Source organism: Anabas testudineus, chromosome 8, assembly GCF_900324465.2.
Source record: "Anabas testudineus chromosome 8, fAnaTes1.2, whole genome shotgun sequence".
Taxonomy (NCBI): Eukaryota; Metazoa; Chordata; class Actinopteri; order Anabantiformes; family Anabantidae; genus Anabas; species Anabas testudineus.
In genome coordinates, this window is record NC_046617.1 from 18,145,424 (window position 1) to 18,172,778 (window position 27,355).

General features: G+C 39.8%; 2 protein-coding genes across 2 annotated transcripts; one reads left to right on the forward strand and one right to left on the reverse strand.

The window, feature by feature from the left end:
• Nucleotides 1–462: 462 nt before the first annotated feature.
• Nucleotides 463–12,571, reverse strand: flii (FLII actin remodeling protein). The gene is made up of 31 exons (XM_026354741.1): nucleotides 12,448–12,571; nucleotides 11,130–11,240; nucleotides 10,437–10,508; nucleotides 10,145–10,225; nucleotides 9,721–9,968; nucleotides 9,486–9,589; nucleotides 9,212–9,387; nucleotides 8,747–8,904; nucleotides 8,299–8,383; nucleotides 7,849–7,996; nucleotides 7,596–7,726; nucleotides 7,373–7,480; nucleotides 7,084–7,188; nucleotides 6,783–6,962; nucleotides 6,601–6,683; nucleotides 6,379–6,453; nucleotides 6,064–6,147; nucleotides 5,756–5,927; nucleotides 5,384–5,491; nucleotides 5,065–5,256; nucleotides 4,834–4,932; nucleotides 4,353–4,442; nucleotides 4,042–4,181; nucleotides 3,718–3,934; nucleotides 3,437–3,591; nucleotides 3,277–3,337; nucleotides 3,060–3,188; nucleotides 2,540–2,646; nucleotides 2,252–2,357; nucleotides 2,082–2,147; nucleotides 463–1,991 (listed from the first exon to the last, which is right to left on the reverse strand). The coding sequence occupies exons 1-31, from the start codon at nucleotides 12,508–12,510 to the stop codon at nucleotides 1,857–1,859; spliced, it is 3,789 nt and encodes a 1,262-aa protein (XP_026210526.1). The 5' UTR covers nucleotides 12,511–12,571; the 3' UTR covers nucleotides 463–1,856.
• Nucleotides 12,572–13,534: 963 nt separating this feature from the next.
• On the forward strand, nucleotides 13,535–18,462 carry LOC113162889 (desumoylating isopeptidase 1-like). The gene is made up of 6 exons (XM_026361138.1): nucleotides 13,535–13,716; nucleotides 14,033–14,054; nucleotides 14,555–14,624; nucleotides 15,215–15,324; nucleotides 15,442–15,564; nucleotides 16,072–18,462. Exons 1-6 carry the CDS (start codon nucleotides 13,626–13,628, stop codon nucleotides 16,160–16,162), a joined length of 507 nt encoding a protein of 168 aa, XP_026216923.1. The 5' UTR covers nucleotides 13,535–13,625; the 3' UTR covers nucleotides 16,163–18,462.
• Nucleotides 18,463–27,355: the final 8,893 nt, after the last annotated feature.

A 27,355-nucleotide genomic window follows, 5' to 3' on the forward strand; every position in this document is an offset into this window, starting at 1 on the left:
AACGACTTTCTTGCCAAGTGTTAGATGGATGAGAGATATATAGAACAATAATGAATCCAACTTAATGTTTTTTTTTTTTTTTTGTGGGATGTTCAGCTGGCATGATTTACCTTTTTTATACCTATATAGACAGCTAGCTGGATAGTGCAGTGGTTAGTGCCACTGACTTCGGCACGGTAGGGCCTCAGGTTCGATTCCTGGTTAGGGTTAGCTTGTTAGCTTACAACCTCGTTACACTAATGAGAGTTAGAAACACAAGTCAGAACTGAGGACAGCTCAGGAGTTAAGAAAAGAGGAGATGGAAGACATCAAGACAAAGAAGCTTAAGGACAACTAAGCTCCATGCATACATCAGGAGTAGAGGAAGGACAAACCCCTGCATATTATAATCTATCTATCCTTTAATGTCCCTTAACAGTTGTCAACATGTGCCAAGCCAATTTTTAAATAATCAGACAGAAATCCAGATGTGAGGTTTTATTTTGATATAAAATACATAAATAAAGCATCTGCAGGTGGCATTTGGAGCATGTGCACATATTCATAGACACACAAATGCGTGTAGGACTCAAACACACCAACAGGCATACGATTCTCCCCACAAAACAGAATAAAGAGAAACTAAATGCTGGACGTCGCAGGCATTTGGACATACATGGATATCTTGCTTAGTTAACCACTGATCAGTGAAACCAGAAGTCACTACATTTATTATGATATATCTTGGATGTGGTGCAAGAGATTAAATTGTGCAATTAAGAATATTCTTCCAAAATAATCACATTTAAAAAAGAAAGCATGCTAAGGCCGATGTCCAACTAACCCGATATCTGTACTTTAAGCATAATGCATTTACTTTTTCAAAAATGATGTAAAGTTTGAAAGAAACTCTTCAGCTCCAGAAAAAAAATTTAAACAACAAAATAAAACAAAATATGACAAGTTGAATGTAGCCTGTAATTTAGAATACAGTATTCTTATGAAGCTTCACCAACTCCTGGGCTCTGGTGATTGCACATTTAAATGTCCGTCCTTAAACATAAAACAAACGTCTGTAACGTCTCAGATCTTCCCAGATTTCTTTGGCCAAATAAACTAATGAACTTACAGTCCCCAGCACCTTGACATGAGAATCATATGTTAGACTGAAAAATGTCAAAAACGTTTTCAATTCATAAGTTAGAGGAGGTGAAAGACCCCATTTCGGTAAAGGCGCATGGGGAAAAACACACAAAATGTAGAGTCCACAACAGAAAAATATAGATCTGAACTAACATTCCTCAGAAAAACTATTAGTGCTGTTTTCAGTTCAGTCCCTCTGTGATTTTGGGGGAGGGACTGTAATAAATTCTGCCCTAAACTGCTTCAAATGAGCTGCACAAAATGGCACTAAACATGGAGAAGCGTAGTACGACTCCTCCACTGGGAACTATTACCCATGCAGCATAAGCCACAGAAAGCAGCCAAACAGATATGTTAGTGAATGGAGCTCCCTTTGGATTTTTTTATAAAGCCACTGTACACCTCAATTATTTCATCTCAAAACATATTTCTCTTCATTCAACAACAAAAAAGCTTTTGGAGAAAAGTTACATTTATTTATTTATCTCTTTCACCCAGAGCCTCTTGACCAGAAGAACTGTGCTAATCTCACATCTGTCCAAATTCCTTTTCAGGTCTTTGTGAGTAGACTAACCTGTCGGCCAAGAAGCTGAAGAAGAGCAGCGCTGAGCAGGATGGATGGGAGTCAGAGCTCAGATAAAGCTCCGTTAGGCATGGGGATTGTCCTCTTGTTGGTAGAAAATGATACGGCAGCGAACTGATTTGCATGTACGTTGGTGATGGAGGGTGTTTGTCTATGAGGGGGGAGTTTTGAAATCTCCCCAGGCGTGGAAGCAGCGTGTGAAGCAGTGTGGCTCGTTTCCCTTTCGCACCAGTCGCAGCTTCCTTGGGTGTTCGGCATCCTTAGAGCGCATGTGCTGAATGTAAACCTGGAGCGAAAGAGGAGGAGAGGGGAGGCATTAGCAGGATTTGGATATATAAACACAGACTGTGGCAACAAAGTGCAGTTTGTGTCCCACCTGGCAGGCTTTGAGACTAAGTTTGATCTCCACCTGGCTGGTCTGAGTGCCGACCCACATGTACACCTGAGAGAAAACAAAAGGGGAAAATCAATTATTGTATAAAACAAATGATGAGATCTGATTCCACTGTAGGAAGTCAAACTAATCCACGTATCCATTCTCGTTACCTCTTTTCCGTTGTCCAGCAACATGATGTCATCATCAGCCAAGTCGTCTTGACAGAAGTCTGAGCATTTCTCCGAAACAGAAAAATAACCCTTCTCGTTTGAACACCTGAGGAAGGGAGATGGAGACAAGTGATGATGAGAAGAGATCACAGAGAAGTGTGTGTGTGTGTGCGGTTCGATTATAAAGGATGAAACACTGTTTACTACAGAAGAGGATCAGAATTCAGAGAATTTAATCCTCTTGTGTAATGGCCTTTTTATCAAATACTGTAATTAGCGCTCACTGACCTGAAGAGACGAGCGTGTTTCAGATAATCGGCATCTTCATCGTAAGGCTTCTGAGAACCAATCCCCACCCAGAAGAAGTTCTCTGGCTCCTCCCCTTCATTAATTACCTAAGAGACAAATGATTCATTAGTTGACAAAAATATACTTTGAAGTACACATGCAGAAAGAATTTATGTACATGTTATTTACAGTTCATGCTTTACAAAGAGGGAAGTGGTCAGAGTTGTGGGTGCACAATGCTAAACATAGTCAGATGGTTGAAGGGTGTTCAAGTTCAGTCTTCAGCAATAATTTTACCATGCTACTGCTTTCTCTGTCTACAGAATTCAGGCCTCTTAGTCCTGCTTTTACTCCAGGAACATCCCTGAACAGTCCACAACCCTGACTTGAGCCCAAGGGCTTATGGGAAACGTAGTCCCATTGATGTATGTATGAAATAAGTTATTTCAAAGTTCTGGTTTCTCTTCACAAAAATACAAATATCACATCCCTACAAAGGCACACATGTATGGAAGCTTACCTGTTTGCTGTACGTGTCATCAAACATACTGTTCATTACGTCTTCGGCCAGTTTGGCTTCATCAGGGTCTGCAGCTCTGCCCACCCAGGTGTAAACAATGCCCTGATTGTCTGTACTCTCAAATGGTACCTGCAGAACATTGGGTGAGTTAGTCAGAGTAAATCTCTGCTGGGATAAAAAAGATGTTTAGAACTTCAGATATTCAAACTATTCCAACCTTGAGTATGAAGCAGAACTCTGAGTTGAGATTACTTGAATCTGTACCAATCTGGATGGTCCTGAGAGGGAGGGAGATGACAAATGTTTAAAAAGCTCTAGACAACTTGGCGATTTTAAAAAGAATATTGACAAGTTGCTGGTGTAGGTGACATATGAACCTGGTGCAAAGTGCGCTGCCATTAGTGCGTATATGGTAAAGAGAGGGCTGAGCAGAGTCTGTGTTCTGCTTCCTCTTCCCTTTGTGGATGATGAACTTCCTCTTGAAATGGGAGAGGAACTTGAGGTTCTCTTGCTGCTGGGTCATACGCACCACCTAAACAGCAAGACACACGACAAGTGTCAGTTCAGCACATGACTGTAAAAACACCACAACAAAAAACACAAACCATCTCTTCTACCAATAGATTCTAAAATAAAACAATTTAAAATGTCCACATGCCTTCAGTTTTCCAGGGAAAAGACTTTCAAACTTCTTCTGCAGGGAGAAGGTGAAGGTGAGCCAGCCCATGTTGGAGGCCTGCCTGCCCTGCCAGAAGTACACCACACATTGGAAGTCCTCCTCCGGCTGTTTGTCCTCATCCTCTTCTCCTCCATCGCCTTCGCCCTTCTTCTTTTCCTTCTCCTCGTCATCCTCATATTCCACAGGCACCCAGTATCTGAGGAAGCACAATCAGTGGTTCTATTAATTTCAAATAGTGAATTTGAAATTACGAGGATTCGCCTAAAGCCTTTTGTCAGAGCTCTCTCACACTCACACACGTACCTGCACAGGAAAACATAGCAGTCCTGGGTATAGAAGTGCCCAAACTCCTCCTCTGGCAAGCGAGCAAACTTTTTTCCTTCCAACACAAATCCCTCCATGCCATCCAGGTCCTCGTTCCACTCTTCCATCAGTGATTCAGCCTGGACAATTACATTTACATTTAGTTAAGTGCTCAATTTGTTAAATGCTCAGTGAATACTAAGCTGAAACTAGCAACAGCTAAACATGATAAACACTATGCAAGTTGTGATGGAAGATGGTGATTTTATTAGTGTGTGCTTTACAGGAAATGATGAACTGTGTGTTGTTACCTCAGTGAGAGGCATGGCTGGCTGCCTGGGGAGGAACAGAGCTGTGAGGTCGGCCTTCATCTGGTCTCTCTGCTCTGCATCCTTCTTGACCTGCAGCAGAAATAAACAGATGCTGTGATAACCAGGCACAAGCGGCTACACACACATACGACACGCTAACATCTGACATTTCTGGTTTTGCACTAAAAATCCTGCCTGTGGTAGTCTTTGAATTGTATATATATATATATATATAATTCTGTCTACAGCTATATTTTGTAAGCTCTTAAACACTGTAAAGTGCCTGTAAGATGACTTCTGTTGTGATTTGGCGCTATACCAATAAAAATGAATTGAATTATTTTAGGAATGAGTCCATACTGTGGGAGCCACTTGACCTATTTCAGTTTATTAATAGCATCTGACTGGTAGCTTGTTATCAAAGCATCAACATTTAGGCTGTTTTCTGTTACACAGACAGACAAACGTGCATATCACTGACCTTGCCCTGCAGGTTGTCAGTCTGCTGTACAGTCTCAGCTGCTCTGGTGTAGTCGACCTTCAACACATCATCCCAGTTCTTAAACTTGGACTTAAACACCTGAAGAAGAGGATGAAAAAACAGACATTAATATGTCTGTATAATTTAAGTTAAACTTTATAAAACAATCCAAACCTGTAATGTTATAAAACGCCTGCTGTTGATACATCCTGCAGTAATTGGATCTGATACCTGACACTCGGTGCCCTCCAGGTTGCGGGTGACACAGGCATGTTTGGGCCGGTGCAGCATGGAGCAGATCTCTTGACCCAGTTTTAAGGCAGCAGCTCGAACAAGACGTGGAGACTTCCTCCCAATCCAGATGAATACATCGGACCAGCAGTCCAGGATGTAGACACACTTTGTGTCCAGCAGAGACTGCAACTGTGGAGAGATAATAAAGAGGATGAGGTGAAATAAGAAGTGAAGTAGGAAATGGGGCAGTGCAAGAAAAAGAAGGAGGGAGAAAGATATTACTGCCTTTAAATTATGATCCAGCAGGTAAACATACCAGTCTCAGCTCTGGCAAGGTGTCCAGTTTGACCTTGTGGTCTTTGTGCTCCACTGACAGCTTGTAGTTGATCTGAGGCAGCTCCAGGTAACCCAGACCCAAACCCACCTACAGAACAATGACCAACAGACAAAACAGTAATGGATTACTATGTTCTGTTTATCATTATCTGTCCACGTCTGTCAGCCTTTATTTGGCGTCTTTTCACAGTGTTTATGATCATGATTGCAAAAATCTGAGTACTTACTATCTAACTTCTAGCAAAACTTAACATTGTCCTACACAGCACCTACAACATGAACCAATTTGTACAGCATAGTCTGCAACAAGCAGCAATCACATGATGAAGTCAGAGAGCAGCGATGTATTTACCTTGTATAGTTTGGGTCTGATGGGAGAGAAGTCATCTGGTACGTGCTTCTTGATCTCCTCTGGTTGCCCTCCCAGTACCTCCCAGAACCCTGGAGGCTCCTGGTTTTGAGCGAGCGTTGTAATCTCTGCCTTACCTTTGCGCTCATTCTTGTTTATCTTTTCTGCAAATAACCTGGAGGATGACAACAATACACATACACACACACGCAGCTTCTGATTACTTCATCTACGGGTTGTTTAGTTGTATCCCTAACATGGAAATCAACTTGGGCATCAGTTTGTGTTTGTGTTAACACTTGATTTGTTACCTGGCCTTCGTGGTGCCGCTAAGCGTAGCGTTGGCTCCTCTCCAGATAAAGATTTCCAGTCCTGTGTCCAACAGGAAGACGTAGCTGCCAAAAATATAAAGACAGGATGTTACGAACACAATGCTCCACATTGAATGTGACAAAGTGGACAAATTCAGGCAAAAATGAGTCACCAGTCTACAACTAATGCAGTGATTACATCACAGATAAAACAGGGATACAAAAGCATTAAAAAGACAGAATGTGTTTGTTGTATGATGTTAGAAACGAATCATGTCATGTTTCTGCAGTTTAGGAAGGGTGTGCGAGAGTCACCGAGGGTCGAGGGAGCAGGCTTTCACAGGTACAGACTCCAGTCTGATGTTTTTCTTGCCATAAACTCTGTACAACCTGACAAAGTACAAAAATATTAAAATGTAATAAATAATAAAAAACAAAAAAATAGACATATCTATCAAGTTGTTAACACGATCAAAACAAAGATGGATAAAATATTTGACATTTAAAACGCATAATATAAAGGTTGCTTCTTTCTACCTGGCAGGATAGTTTGTGTCCTCCACTGTGTAAAATCCACTGGCTGTTCCTCCCTCAATGTAGGAGATTTCATTGTTGAAAACCTGCATTCATGAAAATAAAAGTGGTTCCTATAAACTGTATGCTTTTAAAACACATATTGGATTGTATATCTCTGTATGAACCCTAATGTTTATACGTACAGCGCTGAACTCCTCGCTCTCATCTCCCATCTCTTCCCTTATCGTCCTACACTCTGCTCCGAGGAAGTTACGCAGGTTGACAGCATGAATGGCTGAACCAGCCTTCTTGTCCAGCGTGGCCTCCTGGCCAATCCAGTAGTAGATTTGCCAAGTTAATGCTCCATTATCATCCAGGAGGGTCTGCAATTCCAAAAAAGAAAAATGTGAGACTGATGAGAGGGATGGAGGGAACAAGCAGTTACCAATATTAATCTATTTTGCAGAATCCAGTTTGTGTGATGTAAATTTTAAGTGCTGGCACCTTGAGGATGATGTAGCAGTCGGCCTCATAGAACTTCCCATGGAAGGTTTCGTCTACCTGCACGGGAACAAAGTTCTCTATCTGCCATACTGCTACACCTGGAACCTGTAGGCATGAGATGTAAGAGAGAGATGTTTAATGAATTTATAATCACTTCCAAGAAACTGTAAAATCTACTATGTAGATTCAGATTGATATGACTGATTTATTAAAGATTTCAGTGCTCAAAGATGCTTCAAATGGTTGTAGTTAAGAAAAGAGAGTTAACACACACAGAGTCACAAATTACCTGCCCCACATCCTCTATGAAAAACTCAGAGTAGTCCAGTTGAGGCTTCTCTAGACTCTTGTCCCAGCGTCGGATCTTTAAATCTCCATATTTTAAGTCCCCATTCTCCTAAAATGTAAATAAAACACATTGTGTTGACTGTCCTTCTGAAAATTTCTTAAATCTTTTCCAAGGTAAATAAAGACATTTTTTAAACCAATCAATAATTTTCTTTACTCCTTACCTCCATGTTTTTCTTCTCCTGTGCGACGTCACTCATGCCCTTCAGCACCTGCTTTGCCTGATCGTCCTGGGAACAGTCCTTTCGCCTCCTTAGCCTCATCTTCCTTGCCAGATGATCTCGGGGACTGGCTCCTACACGCATACACACAGATACAGATTTGAGCTTCTAGAAAATGCACAACTTGCTACTTAGAGTAGAACACAAGGCACAAACACATTTCAACAGTCATGTGCAGGTGCACACACACACACACCTCCTCCAGCAGCAGCTACAGTTGCAGGTGAGGCCCCGGCCAGCCGGAGCTGGTTCTGTAGAGAGAAGTCGATGTTGTACCACTCTGCAGCTCGGTCAACCGGTTTAGGAGGCATCACCAGGTTGGGGTTCTCACGCACATCAAGCACCTATAAACAGGTACAATAATTCGAATTTGCTGGCAGAAATCTTTGTTGCTTAATACTGCATTTCCAAAGCTGTTTATTTACTCTTTGGTATCTTATGTTTATTCTGTCTTGTATCTTTGTATATGTCCTTACGGTTTTACTAAAAAGTGAGGATGAATGAGTTTAGAACCCACTTCTCTTCCTTCATCTTGACATGTCACAAAACACTTGAAGCTACATTATCAGTCACTTACCTAATGTCAGTGTGGCATTTGTAAAGTCCAGTACTATATTAATTATTTTTAGTACAGTTTGTATTGTACCTCTAAGTCTGTCAAGAAGTGGATGGCTTCAGGCAGCGTCACCAGGCGGTTTTTATTCAGCACTAGCTTCTTCAGCTTGCCACACCTAGAGGAAAAACACAAAACCACATATATTTTTCTGCATTTGCAGTATGTCATTCTTCTGTGGTGAAAACATGTGTCATGTAGAGAGAATCTGTGATCATCAACTCAACTCAACTCAACAAATTTAGGACCCATGTGAACAATACCTAAAAATATGTTATTTGTCAGCACTGTGTGTTGCTTTGCCAGTTACAGCTGTTTTGAAAGAATAACTCAACTTTTGTTGACTTTTAACTTTAGCTTTACTTCAAGTTTAATCTTGCTCACATCATTTAAATATCCACAGCCCAGCAAATCAACACAGTGTAAACCATGGTTACAGTATGTAGGTGATCGATGAAAGCAATCAACATGTTAGGCTCACCTGCAGAGTCCCTCAGGGATGAGTTCCAGGTTGTTGTTAGCAGCCATGAACTCAGTGAGACTGGACAGTTTGCCTATGCCAGGTGGAACGCCGTCAAAGTCCAGTTTGTTAGAGTTTACATACAGCTTCTTCAGTTTGGACAGTTTACAGATGGCAGACTGGTGGAAGACAGAGAAATTACTTGATTAACAATTCAGATTCCAGCTAAAAAGTCATTTACCTTAAGAAACAGGAAACCAATGTGATCTGTAAACAGCTGCTTCACACAAATTCACATATTTACTGCGTCTTTATAATTTACAGTAGATACTGGCTGATTTTAGTTGATCGTGTTTTGAAATAATCACCTATTAGAATGCTTGAGGTTTTAATGTTGCAACAACTCCAAATACTGAACTTCCTCAGCACTGGTAATAAGAAAACAGCTGTTTATGAACAGTGCTGTGTAAAGGTTACAGTCCTTACAGGCAGTGAGGTGAGCTGGTTTCGGCTCAGGTTGAGCGTCTCCAGCTGGGTCCACTGGTCAATGCAGAGAGAGAGTTCAGAGATCTGATTACTGCTCAGGTTGAGTCTTTTCAAACTGCCCAGTGAATAGAGGCACTCTGGCACCCGAGTCAGGTCGTTACATGACAGGTCAACATCTAGTTAAAGGAGGAGAAAACACATTGGAAATAAGAGGCTGGAAGACAGAGAGTACAAAGGGGCACATTTGTGACAAATTTAATAAAAAGGAGTTTACCTGCTAAATGTGTGAGTCCTTCAAGGCTCGTGGGCATGTTGCTCTGGGTCCTCTGGGTGTTTCTCAGGTGGAGCGTCTGTAATGCCACCATGGCTGGCAGCTGGCTGCTCAGACACGCACACAAAAACAGTTAGCAGACAGCAAATAAATCAATGTCTTTCAATTCAATTTACGAAGTACTTAAAAATGTAAGCTTGTTGGGTAAAGGCGTGATATCAGGGGTAGGTTTTTTTACCGCAACTGGGCATGCATCAGTGGGTTATTGTTCAGTGTCAGAGTCTGTAGGTGCACCAGGCGTCTCATCTGTGGTGGCAAACTGTCTAACTTGTTGTCGCTCAGGTCCAGATACAGCAGATCTGTCAGGTTGATGAACAGCTGGTTGGGGATGGAATCAATGCTGTTGTGACTCAGATTCAGCACAAGCATGTTCCTGCTGTTCTCAAGGTCTCTAGGGATTTCTGTCAGCTGATTGTAGCTCAGGTCCTATATTAAAAAGAGGGAGAAATGCAGATTAAATATACTGAATATGTTTTACTGGGTGCAAGCAATATGCATTTTTAGGGCAGTAGTGTATGGATATGTATATGGATATATATATTATATCCATATTTATATATGGATATGAAAAGCAGACAAGAAGAGATAGTGTGATATTATACCAGCACAGAAAGGTCATCAAGCTGGAAGATGTCATCTGGGACTCCAGAGTTTTTCAGGTTGTTTGCTCTGGCTACCAATGCCTGCACACAAAATAAAACCCTTTGAAACTGCAATCCACCCGTAGAAGCAGACTGTGATGGATTTGCCCATGTTAACTTGTGAAAACACAACAGTGATCTAAACAATAATTAACAATTAGAACAAATGTTACTTATGGTTAAAATATATTATTAAAGCAAATCTTCTTGAGCTTAATGTGTATTTTCTTATGCATGTGTGGGTGTCAGTTACCCGTAGGTTTGGTAAACTGCACAGTTCTCCATGTAGGGTGCTCAGGCTGTTGTGACTCACTGAAATATGCTCCTAAGAAGAAAAAGAAAGGTTATGTTTACACAGAGATTGTGTTTACACATACACAGTGTAAAGCCTCATGAATATACCCAACAACTTCAACCAATTTCTAGTTGTCTCCAAATAGAAATGTCCAACTGCAAACAGGAAAAGAAAATCTTAGGATGTTACTAAAAACAAACCCATGTGAATTCCAGCCATGATAAAAGACTAATCTTCTTTATCTACAACTGCTGAATTTAAGCATAGAATAGTAAAGATTATCTCATCCCTTTAACCTGCTGATCACTGCTTTTGAGGTTTAGATTAGATAATCTTCTGAGAGGAGTTGGCAATTAAAGCAATGCTGCTTGCTTTTAGTCAGGTGAGGACTCAGCGGTAGAATGCATCAATGATCTCCTCTGTTACCCGCTCATTTAAAGATTAAAACTGGCATACTGACTCAATGCTGCTATCAACAATGTAGTGACATAAGCTGGATTAGGTAACATTTATCTAGTAAAATCAGTGCCATTATAGTCATTTTACCTGAAACTCATTTATTGTTGATATGCACACAGTAAACAGAGAATAAGACACAGCTATGATGAATAAATCTAGCCAATAATTAACTAATATGCCTAAATGTCTCACCAGCTTCTGCAACGAGGCCAGCTCCTCTGGGAGATAACACAGTCCTGTCCTGTTGAGCTTCAGCCATCGCAGGCTGCTCATACTCTTGACATGCTCTGGGAAGTACCCCCCCTTTACAGACAGAGACAGAGGTGGGAGAGATACATCAATGACACTTGACAATAATGATAACAACATCATTTACCATCCTGATTTTCTTTTTTGTGCCAACTTGTGAAGAGGAGTGCAAATAAAATCTAGCTGACACTGTCTAGCTTACACATATTACCAAAATATCCCAAATCTACAATGTGTACAGAATATGCTAGTGCTTAAGTAACCTTAATACATGTTGACATGTTTACTACAGGGCATGGGTATGATGTGATTTATATATTGTTAACAAATGTTAAAAAGAAGAAGAAGAATACATGTATCTATAGGCAACAATAAAAGTTAACATTGCTACTATTTGTATATAACAGTTTATAACTAAGTAACTTCAGTCGAATATAAATCAGTTACATGTGCAAATGGCAACATCCTCATTTACAGTCTAGGTAAGAAACCTAAACAGAGTTTGTTCTGAGCTATTTGATCAAGGGCACATTTTAGCAGAGGAAATGATGTCATCCCATACTGGCTTGAAATAGATCTGATGTGATTTTGTCTGACTAATAGACAAGTTATTTCTCCAGGGTATTTGTACTACTTTCATAGTGACATGGCAGCTTGTGTTAAGCACACAAATAGCTCTGTCAGTTCATGCCAGGTGATCCCAGCTGTCACTGCAGTGTGACTGACTGTCTCTCTCCAAAACTATGCTCGCCAACTCTGTCTAAACGTGAAAGTATAACGACACAGACTGGCTGCAGCCATTAAACAAACTCTAAAGTTAATCAAAATTATTTTTGGCGACAGTATTATCCAGTGCAAATGTGATAAGGCTGGTATGTCCTGACGCGCTGCTCGGGCTTCCAGCCCTGACGAGAATTAGCCAACTGTGTAGCTAGCTAAATGAGCTCGCTAACGAAAAGCAACATTATCTCGAACTGCCCAGAACAAGCTAAACAGTTACAGATATACAGTTAACAAACACATTTCACTTAACGTAAATATATTAACCGAAAGAAATGGCGCTTCTGAGTAAAACCAGGCGGACTCTACTTTGTTCACGTCAACTAACTGACAACTGGCTAGCTAACGCCCAATGCTAACAAGCTAAGCTCAGAGTTTTAGCGAGCTCACACTTTAACCCAGAATTAGCGGGCTAGCTAATCGCATAAGTTGCTAAACAGCTAAGGGTACAAGCTCAACGACTGTTGCTTAAAATCCTTACTTTGAAGTCGTTTCCACTGAGGTCTACCCCCCTGATGAAGGGAAGAACTCCGGTGGCAGCCATTTCTGGTCGATCTCAGCTGCTCCACTGTCTGTTTGGGCTGGAGGCTCCTCCTCTTCTTCTGTGGTTCATTGGCGGTTGCTGAACGGCTTTCCGGCGAATTACCGCCACCTCCGGTTCTGGAGGGAACTGTAGGCGAGTTCCCATAATAAACGTTCATGTATAAATAATGAAAAACATCTTTCACATTGTTTTTAACGATGGCGATATATCATCCATAATTGTGATGAAAATGATTATATATTAATGTTGAATCATCTTAGTTGTAAAAACATTAAACTCCACTTCTCTCTAGGATATTCTCATTTACCTTATAGGCAATATGTCTATGTATAATTCAGTGCTACTCAGTATTATTGTTATTGTTGATTAATTAAACTCATCTGTGCACAAATGCACAGATGAGTTTAACATGGTATCTCTCACTAGACGAAATCCATACCTGAAAGTGATTTTTCAGCTTTCTAAAAATATTAAAAATGAAATAAAACATTCTACATTCATGCTTTTTCAATTGCTATTTCTATTGGGTTCTTATTAGGTAAATTACCACCACTTTCCGTTCCTTAATGTGGACCATTCCTCAGGATTTTTAGAAGCATACTGTAAATCAAACCAGCCATCAGATCAGTGTGTGATTATGTGTTCAGCGGCCTCCAGCGGTCAACATATTATTATTACACCTATGCGCACCTGTGTTCCACTTTTGAATTACAACTTTATGATCAATCTTCCACAAAATGAAAAAACTGCAAAAAGCGACATGTTTGCACAAAACGACATTAGCTAAGCAAAACATTTCAGCTGTTTATGCCAGTTTACTGCTTCTACACAAATTGTGTAAAGTCATTCCGCGAAAGCGAAGGTAAAACCGGAACAGATACAACGTACTTTCAAAATAAAACTTTTTTCCCTCAAGATGGCGTTCTGCGCATTGCAGAAGGTTCTCGATAAAGCTTTTATTGTGAACTCAACAGTAGCGGAAGTGCTATTTTAGTGTTTTCCTTCGACGTGATGACATCATTGTTGTAAAACCTCCCCGTCAGCTGGGCTGTAAAACACTCCTCGCTTTAACCAGCAAACAGATCAACAAAACAGCTATTTTACACGTTTATACTATGGATAAAAATACTACGCGATTCAATGTACAACTGTACATTTATGATTTATCCAGAGGAATGGCTCGCAGCCTGAGTCCCATCATGTTAGGTAAGTACTAATACTAAATACGATGTAGCCTGGCCTTGATGACAAATAGGTAGCTCAGTGATTATAACAAATACCGGCTGGAGATGCCTTTATAAAGGCGCTGTAACAAACCTGTTACCCTGCAGTGTGTTGCTCTTTCATTAAATCATCATCACCTACTTGTTTTTTATAATAAATGTGTCAAATCTATTGTAAAACGTGACATATTTATGTTGTGTTGATGCCTATTGACATCAGTCTGGTCCACTTGTTAGTTAAAGATGTGACATGGAAGATAACATGGTATCTCTCACTACTTTTTTCTTTTTTGTTACAGGAAAACAACTGGATGGTATATGGTACGAATCCTCTTTCTGCTATTTTGACAGCTTGTCTGCCCTTTAACCTAAAAGTCAAATCTCCTGAGTCATCAGGTGTAGGCCCGTCACCCATTTCTGATCCCAGAAGAGATAAGATATATAAGAAATCTTCTCTGAAACACACAGCACTGTACAAACAGCTACCACTTGTGTGTTTATTTATGCCTTATTTAGTTGTTGATTGTTTTTTGGATTTTGTTGATTGAAATGCAGAAAATCACAAATTTAAGTGTAATAAGACACTTTTTACTTCTTACACAAAAGTAAATAACACTTTGTTGCAGACTAGCACATTACACATTAATTAGGCGTAGATATATCCAAGAATAGTATTTATTCAAATGATCCCATCACTGTAGACGTGGAATTAACAGAACTGTAACTGGACACAGATGCGAGGCTAAATGTTTGGTAACACCACGTTGCTGTAACCAGGATGTAGGCTGTCACCCCTGTGGTAATTTAGTTGCTTTTTCCAGGCACACAGCTATAGTGGCATACGGTGACGAGTTCTTCTTTGGAGGGGAGGGGATCTCCAGCTGTTCACCGGTAAGTCTGTAACAAGGGGGCCGACTCCTGTGACACAGTTTTCATCAGGCAAGCGCATGACAGAAATGTAGGCCGTCAACCTCACTGTTACACTACAGGGACCTGTGTCATCAAGTGTGCTTTTTAAACTTCCCAAATTACCTCTACTTTGAATTTCAAACATTTTCAGAAGACTTGTGACATTTTTCCAGAAATAAATGTGTCCCAGACTTGCCTGTCTGCTCCACAAATGCAGTATAAAGTTTAACTTTTTAAAATGCTTTTTCAATAGTAATTGTGTAAAACAGTGAGATATGAATTTGTGTAATACATGTGCTCAGAGTGTGCAGTGTTTGTTTTATTAATGTAATAGTTTTTGTGAAGGATAGAGCTGTATGGCACAGAGGAAAAAGCTATATCACCCAGTATTTGTTGGTTTTAGAGTATTTTGGTTTAAACATGAAAAGAACAACTCAAAAAATAAATAAAATGCAAATACAATTGTATTGATGTTTTTAATTGTTTTATGACAGTGAGTTTTTTTCTACTTTAGCATCCCAGATTTGGTTAGTGTTTACCATAGCGCTCATATCTTTGTGTGTGTTTGTCAGGGTGGCACAATGCTTGGTCCTCCAGATACAGTAGTGGAGCTGGGTGAGACTGAAGTGTCTGAGGAGATCTTCATGGATTACCTCTCTTCTCTGGGAGAAAGCACATACAGGTTGGGCAACTGTTTCCTCTTTGCAACATTATTTGTTTCGCTATATTAGCCCCTATTCTCCGATGCAACAAACTGTTATGTGATGAATCCACTCTCTTCCGTTTCCTCTTGGTTTAGAGGTGACCGCTATCGTCTGTTTGAGCACAACTGCAACACCTTCACCAACGAGGTGGCTCAGTTCCTGACGGGCAGGACCATCCCCTCCTACATCACCGACCTTCCATCTGAAGTTCTCTCCACGTAAGTGACTCACTTCCCCAGACTTCAAATGTATTTTCTTTGCCTGTTGAAAATCTTTGTATCTGCTCATCAGCACACACAATATGTCTGTGTGGAGTCTAAACAGTGGATCAGTGGATGCAGTAACACTCAGAGGAGGTTTTTAGTTGCACCAGCTGAATTTGTTACACAGTGCTGAACTGTTTTTGATCTGTTTTTAGCTGCCACATGCCAAGTCATGGGGGAGAGTGCAAATTTAGTGTGACTCAGCTCCAGTAGATTTAAGAGAAAACGGGCAGCAAACGTAGACTTTGCAAAATGTATTAATGAAGCAGAAATAATTGAACTGCTCTGATTAGAACTGGCACCATGTACTGTAAATTAATTTTGATTTTGATTAAGTTGCATATTGTAACTTTAATTGGGCACTGATTGAAAACATAAACAGAAACTGTCTGTTGATTTGGCCGCATATGATTTAAATGTTCAGTTTCAGAATCAAGTTAAAGTTCTTCCTTTCACCTCCAGACCGTTCGGCCAGATACTGCGACCCATTCTGGACTCGATCCACATCGCCCCTCCAGGTGGTAACGTCATCAACGGGGGAAGAAACATCTAAGCTGAGAGTCAGAGAGTGGCCTCACGGTCACTTCCATTCTAATCAGTCAGTGACAAGTCACAAACTCTTTGTCTTTCTTTCTTTCTGTACATAAATTACACACTAGAAATGAAGGTAACTGCAGGGATTTGAAAGTTCAAACAGAAAGCTGACTAGTTAATCCTTAAAATTTCTGATTTAAATATTGTTTCCTCTTTAAAATTTAGTTGGTCCTTCTCTAGTTGGGAACTCACTCCCCACTCTATAAACATTGACAGTGTGTTAGTCACTTGACCTCACAAGTAATTCGGTGACAAGAACCCGAACAGTAAGAAACATCAGATAAAACTTCAGGTTACACCAGCATAGCAAGATATAAAAGGCTTTTCTAGTGGAATTTGGTGAATGTTGCTCCCCTTAGTAATACATGTGTGGAAAGTGGGTTATGTCATGATTTCAGCTCTTCAGAGAAACAGTATATTTAATGGAGTATTATACAGATTTGAGGTACTGCACCTTTATTTAGATTTTTAACTACTTTTACTCCACAGTATAAAAACATTGCATATCTGATAGCTGCAGTTAAACCACATACAACATTAAAATACCTCTTGCACTTCAGTGCATTAAGCTAGTTCAGTACTTCAGCTGTATGTATGTAAGATTCAAAAGATTCATTTACTTATATTTAAGTTAGTAATGCTTCCCTTTTCCGGCGCCACATAATTTATTTACTATAAAATGATATTATTCTTTACATGACTGACATTATTACTGACATACCAGGTTTAACCCACACTGAATGCAAAACCCTGTCTCCTAGAAATTATGTTTATTTATTTTACTGACATATTCAGTATGAACATTTTTGTGACTTGCCAAATGTTATAATTAAATAGCTCCTCGTGTATGTCTGAATTTATAGAAATCCTATATTTAATGAGTAACTTATACATAAGCTGTACATTATATATGTCATTTCCAGGAAACAGGGTCACTCTGCATAAAACCATCTGCAGTAGAATGAGTTGCATAAACACGTTCAACATATTCAATGCAATGGATGAAAGTTGATGATTGTTGATGATTCTTGGACATTCATTTTATGTCAATCATACTTTAATTTAGCACTTTTGTGTCTTGTTTTACATTTTCTTGAGCTTCCCATCAACACTGTTTTTGTACCTGAACTATTTGTCTCTTTCCACTATCATTTTATTTGTCTGTGATATGACAAACAGCAGGTGGTTGATGCCCAACTAGCTCAGAAGTTATAAGATTATGTAGGAGTTGACAGAACTTGTTGACTGGGATCAGTTCACTGAATTCACTTATTTCTATGTACATGAAAATAAACCCCAGGTGCCATGTGGAGAATTTTAAACAACTACACATCCACTGATATTTTTAATGCAGACGTGACTAAATGCAGGGAAATATCCTGCACGGTCAACTTATATACAACCTGCTTGAGTCCTTTAACAGCCACCAGAGTGTGTTGGATATACAATACACCTCTGTGCCTTTATTTCCCTCTGCTTGGCTGTAGTCCCGCTGTTGGGGGTTGGCATGGTTATCACATACAGTAGCACAGATGGTATCCTCGTGTGCAGAGTTAATAGAGTATGTCCAGAAACCTTAAAATACAGTGTTAGGTGAAAGGAGAATTTCTAACACATTATTGTCATTTCCACTGTCTGAAAAAAAGATAATGTTTCAGATTAAACTGCTTCTGGGTCCAGTACTGTAACTCATAGCCTATAATCTCAGTGCATTATCCTGCACTGCTCTGCCACCTGAAAGTACACGTACTAACACACGCAGCAGGGTTTATCTGACTCGGATGAGGTTGTACACATTGCACGATGCGAGAAGCACAGAAAAAACAACAAGTCTGCAAGAGCGATTCAACCAGCGTTAACTCTCACCATGTTCTCCTGCAATAAATAAACCGAACACGCGTTTGACCTTCCAAACATTCACCGCCCAAAGTTCAACCTGTCACTTGTAATTATTTGCACACTTAGATAAATACATGAAAGCTAAGAGGTTAGAAAGCTCAGGTGGCTCTGGGTTCTGCTGTTTGGCCTTCTGCTGACCAGACCACTGAAATGTATTACTGCACAAGTCGCCCTTTGTTGCTGTAATGTATGTTTATGCTGGCTGCTTCCTGTACTGTGAAATTGCAGCAGATATATTTATGGATATTATTATTCCCTATTTAAGTGATCTAACTATGATAGATAAGCTCATGCATATTGTTTGTATTGTTTGTGTAATTGTTTTTGTAATTCTACCTATACATAAAGCCATCGACTGCACATTTGAGACTCTGGTGTATATTATTTTAAGTTTATGAGTATTTCCAGTACTTTTAGAGCTTACACACGATGCACTTATTAAAGAATTGTGCAAATAAACTGAATTTCAAGGACTACACTATGTGCCATTTCAAAATAAAAGGAAATTGACGTCTATGTTAAAGGCTTAGAACTTCTTCAAACAAGTTTTACATGACCATTTCTTTTTATTTTTTACGCTTAAAGATTATCCAGTACCTAAATCACCAATGTGAAAAAAGAATAGTCAGGTCCAGACCTTTATAGGCCACTACAAAACTTTTTATATTTCATGTAAGTAGTTCATAGAGATAATAAAGAGATGAAAGAGATAATATAGATTAGGAATATATGTGTTAGAGGCACTAGAAACAAATATATAGGCTATAATAATAGGATGTGATAGGGTTAGGTTTCTCATTCCTCATGAATGTCCCTTTTGTAATTGGTGTCGGTGTTCAGGGACGTTTCATGATCCCTCCTTTGAGGTGATATATATACTTTTTAACTGCTCACAGATCTTTAAGTGCTGATATTGTGACTGGCCAACCTGTGATGAGCGACTAGGGGATTACACATCGCTCGTTATAATGTTCTCAGTGCAGTTTTCTGAGTGTCCACAAAGAGACAGTGTTGCTCTTTTTCTCACAGCTTCAAAATAAATCTCAGAATGTAACCAAGAAGTGAATCAATATTAGAGCTGCATCCCTTTCTGGAATTCATAAATTGTCTTCAAGACCCAATGAGCATGGCTCTTCAACTGCTGACGGTCCCATGTGGCCACTATACAAGCGGCAGTATGATGATTGATGTTGTTCTGAGCGAACCTCAATTGTGTGAGTGTTGTAAAGGAAATGAATGCTTAGCAAAACTGCAAAGCAAAAGGTTAATAAGAAGTGCACTTGCACTGAAAATAAAAATGGAAAATAACATTTTCCTCTGGATTGATATTGACAAACAGCCAAATGAATAAGTGATGAAGCTGAATGTGGGAACATGATGGAAAGGCATTTTATTGGCAACACACTTAGGCTCCAAAGCGCCCATGTTTTTCCCTTGGTTCGCATGACGTGTCCTTTAAAACTTACTGCTTCAAATATTTTTACAACAGTAATTAATATTCATTAAGTTATTTCACGTTCATCACAACAGTCCATCAAGTTTGGTTTGTGATGTCTGTAGTATCAATCATGATGCCAAAGAAGGGATCACTTTTCCAGATGGTGGACATCACACTGTTGTGCAAACAGATGTGAAGCAGACTTCATCCACGGCCTTTAGATCAGCCCCCCTCCTAAGAGAGAGCAGATAATAAATGCACACACACCTCCTCTGTCCTTGCTACCCGCGGGTGGGTAGCTGAATCAGCTCGGTAAGTAGCACAATTATGAGCGTCCATGTGACGTTTGACGAATGCTAACCTTCTCTCCAACTTCAAGGGTACTGTCAGGCTGCGCCAAAGACGTTAGCACGCCAGTACCTCTGTGACAAAACCCTGTGAGTCACACAGACCCTCCTGCTATGGTGACAAATCCCTCCATGACATGTAGGGGTGAGCTGGCTTCCCTTCCTATAGGCTGTAATTGGCTGTGGTGCCAAGTATTTCAGTACTGAGATTATAAAAATGAAGTTTGAATATTTTAAGTTTACTTTTGTAAAAAAACACTGCATTTGGACAGATGTAAATAAATGGACTACTAACATACTGTTACAGTGTTAGAACCACAGCATTACATTTTGTTTTGTTCAGATGCAGGTTAAAAGAGCTTAAAAGAATTTTAAATTGTAAACATAGTATGAGTTCAGAAGTTATGGGACTGCTAATAAATGTGGAAGTAGAGTTAACAGATGATCCAGCGAGGGGTCGTGATTTGCTACTCCTCAAAGAGCATCTGTGTGTCCACGTCTGCGTGTGCGAGCTCAGGTGTGAGACAGAGAAAGGGGGAGATGCTTTTAACAGGTAAGTGTTTAAAAGCTGCTTTTTAGCAAACTCTCCTGAAGGCTGCGCTGGGAGAACTACATCCCCACCGCTTAATGTTTCATTTAGCACCGATATGCATAATGGAGGGATTTGTGTGCCACTTTTGAAGGTTATCCTGCCACTTTGAGCAGGAAATCATGAATATATGCACAATATAGGAGTCTCGTGTTCTTCGTTTTGGGTGGCTGAAAACCTACAGTTCTGAAGGACAATCATCAAACCCCATTTACAAATCTGTAAACTTAAGCACAGCCCTGGTTCTTAAAACTTTTATTCAAACTCTTTGACAATAAAAATCCAATATTGAACCAGACTTTTCTATGCACTCACGTCCAAAGCAATAGAATATATTTGATTTATGCCAAATTAATCTGTTAAAATCTGGATTACTCACAATCACAGATACGTTCTTGTATCGTTGCAACAGTCGTCTTCTTATTTAATTAGGTTGGCCCTCTTGGGAGTCAGGCTAAATGTTGAAAGCCACATCAGTAAGTGTGATGATTATTCTTGTCCAGTCATGCATGCTCAGATGGTTTCATCTCTGTTGTAGGTGTCAGTTTGAATGACTGTCAATTTGTTGCGGCAGCTTCTTTTAGCATGTACGAGGAGAGAGGATTTCCTTCTTTGCACCTTTCAAATGTCTTCCTTCTTTTCCTGACTCCTCTTCCTCTCTTTATGAAATCATCTCCATATTTATTTCCAACCTTCCTATCTCGGCCTCTGTTCATCCTCTCCTATCTGATCTCATTTATTCAGATTTTTTTCATATATCTTCTTCTTCACCAAACAACCATGCCTTCTCTTTTATTCATTAATTTCCCACCTGCATGTTTCTCCCCAACACTCTGCTTCCATCTTCTTTTCAACTCTCCTCCTTCTACATCCCTGTTTCCTTCCTTTTCATCCCTCCATCCTAATTTGCTCTTTCACAAAATCCTTAATTACCCCAGGAGTTTTTGCTTGGCTGCACCTCCTCCGCTTTCCAAGCCTCCTCTCGTTTCTCTCCTCGCTTCCTCCCCTGACTTTCTTGACCTTGTTCCCTAACCTCTATCATTTTCCATCATCCATTTTGCTTTTTCCTTGTAATGGACAAAGACTTTTCAGCTATAACACACTAGTACAGAGTTTCTGTGCATCACGGCCAAATAATTCATTTCTGAATGATGTAATCTCTGGTTGTAAAGTGATATTACACTCTGATGTTGGTTTATGGGTTAAACAATTACATGTGTTTGACAGAAAATTGCAGCATCAAGCATCAAGCCTCTCATACTGGTTACTTATCTGTTCCTTCACACCCCCTCTACCTTCCCCCTCGAACTTGTCAGCTCCCACCACAAGCAACCAGCAGGGGATGGCCAACCAGCTGGTCAGGTCACCATTTTGGAATCACTTGGGTCAGCAGCTGCTGTGTACTCCTTGTCCATGTCAAGTCAGTGCCAGGATAACTGCCATGTCCTTGCAAAAATACAATGATGCATAATTATACAGAGAGACGTGAACTGTCCTCGAGACCTTTTGCCGCATCAGTCACCATTTGCAGCCGTTTCCTGGAATGCCCTTGGGTGGTCCCATCTGGACATTGTGTGCGTGTTGGTGTGTGCAAATGATGATCATGACTTGTCTGTGTCTGTTCTGCAATAGTTTTAGAACTTTAAGCAACCGGGACTCAAAGAATCGCTTGCAGGAACAGTTAACAGGGGCCAGACCCTCTGAAGCTACTAATAATTAATAATAATTCTTGTCTGGAAACAACCACATAAAGATGCACAATCGCTAAAAAAAAAACAACCTAAAACTACCCGAAACAGACACAAAATGAACAATTTCATAATAACTCAGACGACACTGGAGCTGAGAGGAGGGCTGGTTTAGTGACTTCTCATTGAGTCTCATGCCACAACTAGCTAGATGTTAATGAGTGTTATAGCTTTAAAACCCCTTTACTTAATGTGAACTGTTCCTGCTTCAGCCTGCAGAGGCAGCGCTGAGCATCACCAGCTAAACACGCAGTTACCCTCTTACCTAACAAGAAAAAATTAGCTTGATTTAAGGCAACAGAAAAAGTAGACATCCAACATGTGGCCTGCTGGCTCATTGGTCAGTGTTGGTGAGTGTGTAACAGTGAGGATAATTTTTCGATAGGTACACAAACACGCTTCCATAGCTAAATATCAGTGGTGACACAGTGGTGCGTGAGTCCACAGGGACCTGATCTGGTATCTGTGGACTTGTGAGGTGAAAGATCGAGAGAGAAAACAACAGAAATACGGTAGAAGTAGAAGAAGTAAAAAAAACAAAAACAAAACAAGAAAGAGGGCAGGAGGTGAGAGATGTAAGGTAGGAGCTCCTAGACGTCATGTCAGTATGTTGGCATGGCAGAGGCTGTTTTTATTCTCACTGTGATGTAGCTTACTAAAATTAGAACAAGCCCAGAAGCTTTAGGTTCTGCAGCAGCAGCAGCAGCAGTTTATCATTTTGCATTACTCAAATTTTTCCACTTGATGGCACCATCTCAGAGCACTAGTGACCACATAATGGCTACAGAAGTAATAAGCAACTGTAATGTTGGTAATTCACAGTTGTTCAGAAGAAACAGTAAGCCCCAGGGATTTTTAAAACATCGTCTGGATTTTTGTAATATGAAGAAGAAGAAATGTGTCTGTAAGAGAGCATAATAACATAAGTACAGGAAGCCAAAGCCTGAATCACTTACTTCTGTAGATCCTCTGACTGGCTGCATTAAACCAAGGAGAGAGAAGCACCATAATAAAACCAGTCTATCCTTTGGACCTGCTACTATTGTTCTTTACATTTTAGAGGAAAACTGCACAAGCTGACTCATTCACTGTGCACACATCGTGTGCTCACTCATGTGGAGGGGCTGTGAGAGAAATGTCTTTGCAGTCATGAAACCTGTAACTAGGAGTGTCACTACAAATTTCAGACCATGTGAAAATATGTGACAGTGGAGCCTCCACTCCAGTGCATCAGATAAGTGCACAGCACAGTGTTAGCTGTGACGATGCTTTATTTGTTGGGAGGAGAGGCACTCTGAGAGCAGACATAATCTCATGTTACAAGACGCCGTGCAGCACACTAGAGGACTTAACCGAAGTCCACAAGCTGAAAAAGATGTAACAGAACTGCTATTATGGACATATTTGTAATTAGAAATATAAAATAGTGAAATAGATATCATTTTAAATAAATACTGAATCTATTTTAAACACATCTGTAACATTTTATTCACTAAAAGTTTCCTTACCTGCAAGATTTGCCTTTGTCACCAGCAGCTATTTTATTGGAAACCACTATAAAGAAAAATGTAATTGTCCAACCTTCTCTGTAACTCACTCAAGGTACCACCTCAAAACTGTTTTAAATTGCCTGAAAAGATCAAATTGACATCATTTTACAACACAGGAAAATTCCTGTCAACAGCACAATTCACTGTAAAGTTCTGTAAAGTCTGTCTAAAGCAATTTATTGAAGATACCATGCAATTAGCCTGTTTCAGTGGATGGCAAAGTAGGTGTGTTTATCAGTTGATTCACCTCTGACTATCAAATGGAACATTTTAAACAGACATTCATGGTTCCCAGAGGATGGATCTTTGTTGATTCCCTGCCTTTTTCTTTAGCAACAATATCCAGTCCAATATCCATTTAAAAAAATGACTAGGTAAGATAAATTTAGAACTTTATGGATGGATTAGTACAAAATCTGTCCCCAGAGAGAACTGTAAATACTTCGGTGATTTCAGTTTTCCTCTGACGCCATCATCAGCTCAAACTTTCACTTTGCCCAATACCATGTTTGTGCCAATTAGAAAATACTAGCATGCTAATGGAGAGCATGGAGAACAGTCTACCTGCTAAACGTACTCATTTTTCTATTGGTACCGTGTTAGCATTCTGATGAACAGGTATCTGCAGTGTGACAATGTGTTCACAGTGACGAGCCCATGCAGGATGTTTCCTGAGCTCAGGTTTGATGCAGACAGACTAAGACAGCAGCTGGTGGTCTACCAGATCTCTGACAGGAAGGGGAAACTGCATCAGTGAAAGAGACTGGACAGATTCTGCAGCATATTAGTGAGTGATTTTGCCAGCTGGCAGTTCTCATGAAGGCAATTCACTGAATGTGTAAAGACCCATTGGACAAAACCTTCACAATGGTTAAATAATTGTCACTGAAAATAGAATAACTGTGAACAACGACACCTTCTACTCTCTTCTATCGTGCAAGATCAACTACAAAACACTGACTTCAAATGCACCCCAACACTGCCAAGTATACTACCTGTAATTACAACAGTTTGTTGAGTGAAAAGCATCAGTACTGTGAAACACAAGATCCATTTTTAAGGATTAAAATCTGTTTATATTACAGCTTGCAGAGTATCTAACGTTAATAACACAGAGTATTTCCATGTCTTTTCACATCGGCCACAAAAAAGACATCAAGCACACACAGCAACTTTATTTAATATACTGTGTGTCACAGGAACTCTCTTTATCATCACAAACAAAAGACAGCAAATAAAAAATTTCACAAAGAATTTTTCATCTTTTCTCTTCAAAGCCGCTGCCGCAGTAACAATAAATATTTCTGTTGTACAAAACTGTCAAAACTATTCAATAATAACAGAAACAAAAATGTTGTATATGAGCAATTCAAACTTTTACACGTGTGTGGTAAAGCTGGTGTGTGTGGATGGAGTCGCCTTGTTGTGGCTGCTTAATATCTTTATTATGTCAAATATTTAATATTCTTCTTCCTTCCTTACTAATGCAACAGAACAATTCTATAAATCAATCTATTGGGTTGATGGAAGAACATCACTGCAACATTGTGCAATGTTGTAGTGGGAAACAAATGAAAGTCATTGATGAAACACTTTTCTACAGCAAAATACACCCAGAGATGGAGCGTTACATCCAGATCTATTACACGTACTGACTGAACAGTTAATATGCCTTTTTTTTCTCTGATCTTTAAAACTCTAAATCTAAATATCATTAGTCTAAAGTCAAATATATCCATTAAGAGGATTATTTATTTATTACCGATTAAACATAGATGTATAGTATATTATGATGAAGACAGTAACATGATGCCCACTCTCTTCCAAACACACACACACAAAAGTTCTGTTACAGGCAGGTCAAGGAAGGACCAAAGGTAATGATTTGGATGGGCAGGTGGGCAGTGGAGCGTTTTGGTGCCTGTCCATCGGGGGGATGAGGGCACGACATGCAAAAAGAACCCGACAGGCATGATCTCACCAGGTCAGCAATCAACCAAAAGCTGGCTGTGCCTGAAGTGAAGGTGAGGTGCTGGTAAATCGAGTACTGTATTTACAGCATGTGCAGTGAAGATTAACAGTGCAGCGTTTGACTTCACCAGCAAGTTCTTCAACCTTTAAGAAGGATTACTTTGGCTGTCAAGTTGAAAAGGTTGAAGAGTCTGCAGAGTAAAACCTGCAATAATACTTTTGAAAGACAGAGAAGAGAGAAATAATTATGGAGAAGACAAGATGTCACACATGGAGACAGTGACAGACAACTTCTCCAAAAAACACTGTGCAGGGTAAGTAAAAGTCTGAGAGGAAAAAAGCTAATTTAGGAGGGATGACTTCAGAGATTGACAGATGTGATAAAGGAACGTCTCCAGGTGACAAGAAATAATGAAGCAAAACAAAAAAAACACAAGCAAGAACTTTCTAATAGTTGGGTTGTGCAGTCTTTTAAGTTTGAAATCACTTTCATGTACTGTACATGGAGGACATCTTCCTCAAGTTACACAAGAGTGAATCTTACACTTGTTTCCAAAAATATTTTGTGTCGTGCAAACCACCATCCTGCTGCCACAGTAAACCACACGGTCATTTATCTACAGAATATCTTTTTAAACAGTCTCAGACAGACCTCCAGCAATCATAAATGAGTGATGATCTCCCAGCTCCTCTGACAAAGAAAGAAAAATCACTTGTCAGATTTTTTTGAAGTCATTTTTCTTCTTTGTGCAGAACAAATGTCACTTTTCAACTGAGAACTGACTGCAGCCAAACCTCTAAGTTAGTTTACACAAAACTAACTTAGTTATGAAGGATGTGTCTAAGAGTGTTTTCACACCTTGGTTTGTTCGCTCTGCTCTGAATCAGTGGATGAGTTTGGAAACATGGAGCCTTTTCCTCTTTGTTTGTTTTTTTTTTCACACTGAGAAAAATCAACGCAAGAACGTTCTTTCTGCTTATTGTTTGTTTTTGATGGACAAACAAAATATATAAGAATCTACACACTATCCGAATCCCTCTAATCATGCAATTTATTTGTCCATTTATTTTCAAGACCGAGCACGAGGGAAGTATCCAGGCTTCGGATGCATTCGCTAAAGTCTGCACAGCACAAAGGCTTGGAGAAAATCATGGCAAATGTATTTACAGAACCATGAAGCATGACAAATTCTTGATTATTATTCTATAATAAAACTAAAACCGTCCTCCAATAACCAGTTCTCACACACGACTACTGTCAGTTGTAAAGGAATTTGCCAGGGATGCTAATATAAGCAGCTCTAAAGTTTTGTAACAGCTAAAAAAAAAACAGACACGACGCTCAAAGTCGTTCTTTCTTCTTACACTGTGAAGCAGAACAATTCAAATCTTGACCTACTTGCTGTGTCTAGTTCAGTTGCTAAGCTAAGTTTGGCCAATGATATAAGCAAACTGTGGTGTAGGACGGTTAAAATTAGCACCTGGGCGAACGGAAAGTTTGGATGTTTACTCTGAAGTGAGCAAAGAGCCAAAGAGCTACAGAGAGCAGAGCCCGAGCCGCAAAGTTGACTTTACTGATGAGCTGAAACAAGTAGCCGTGAGCAACCGAG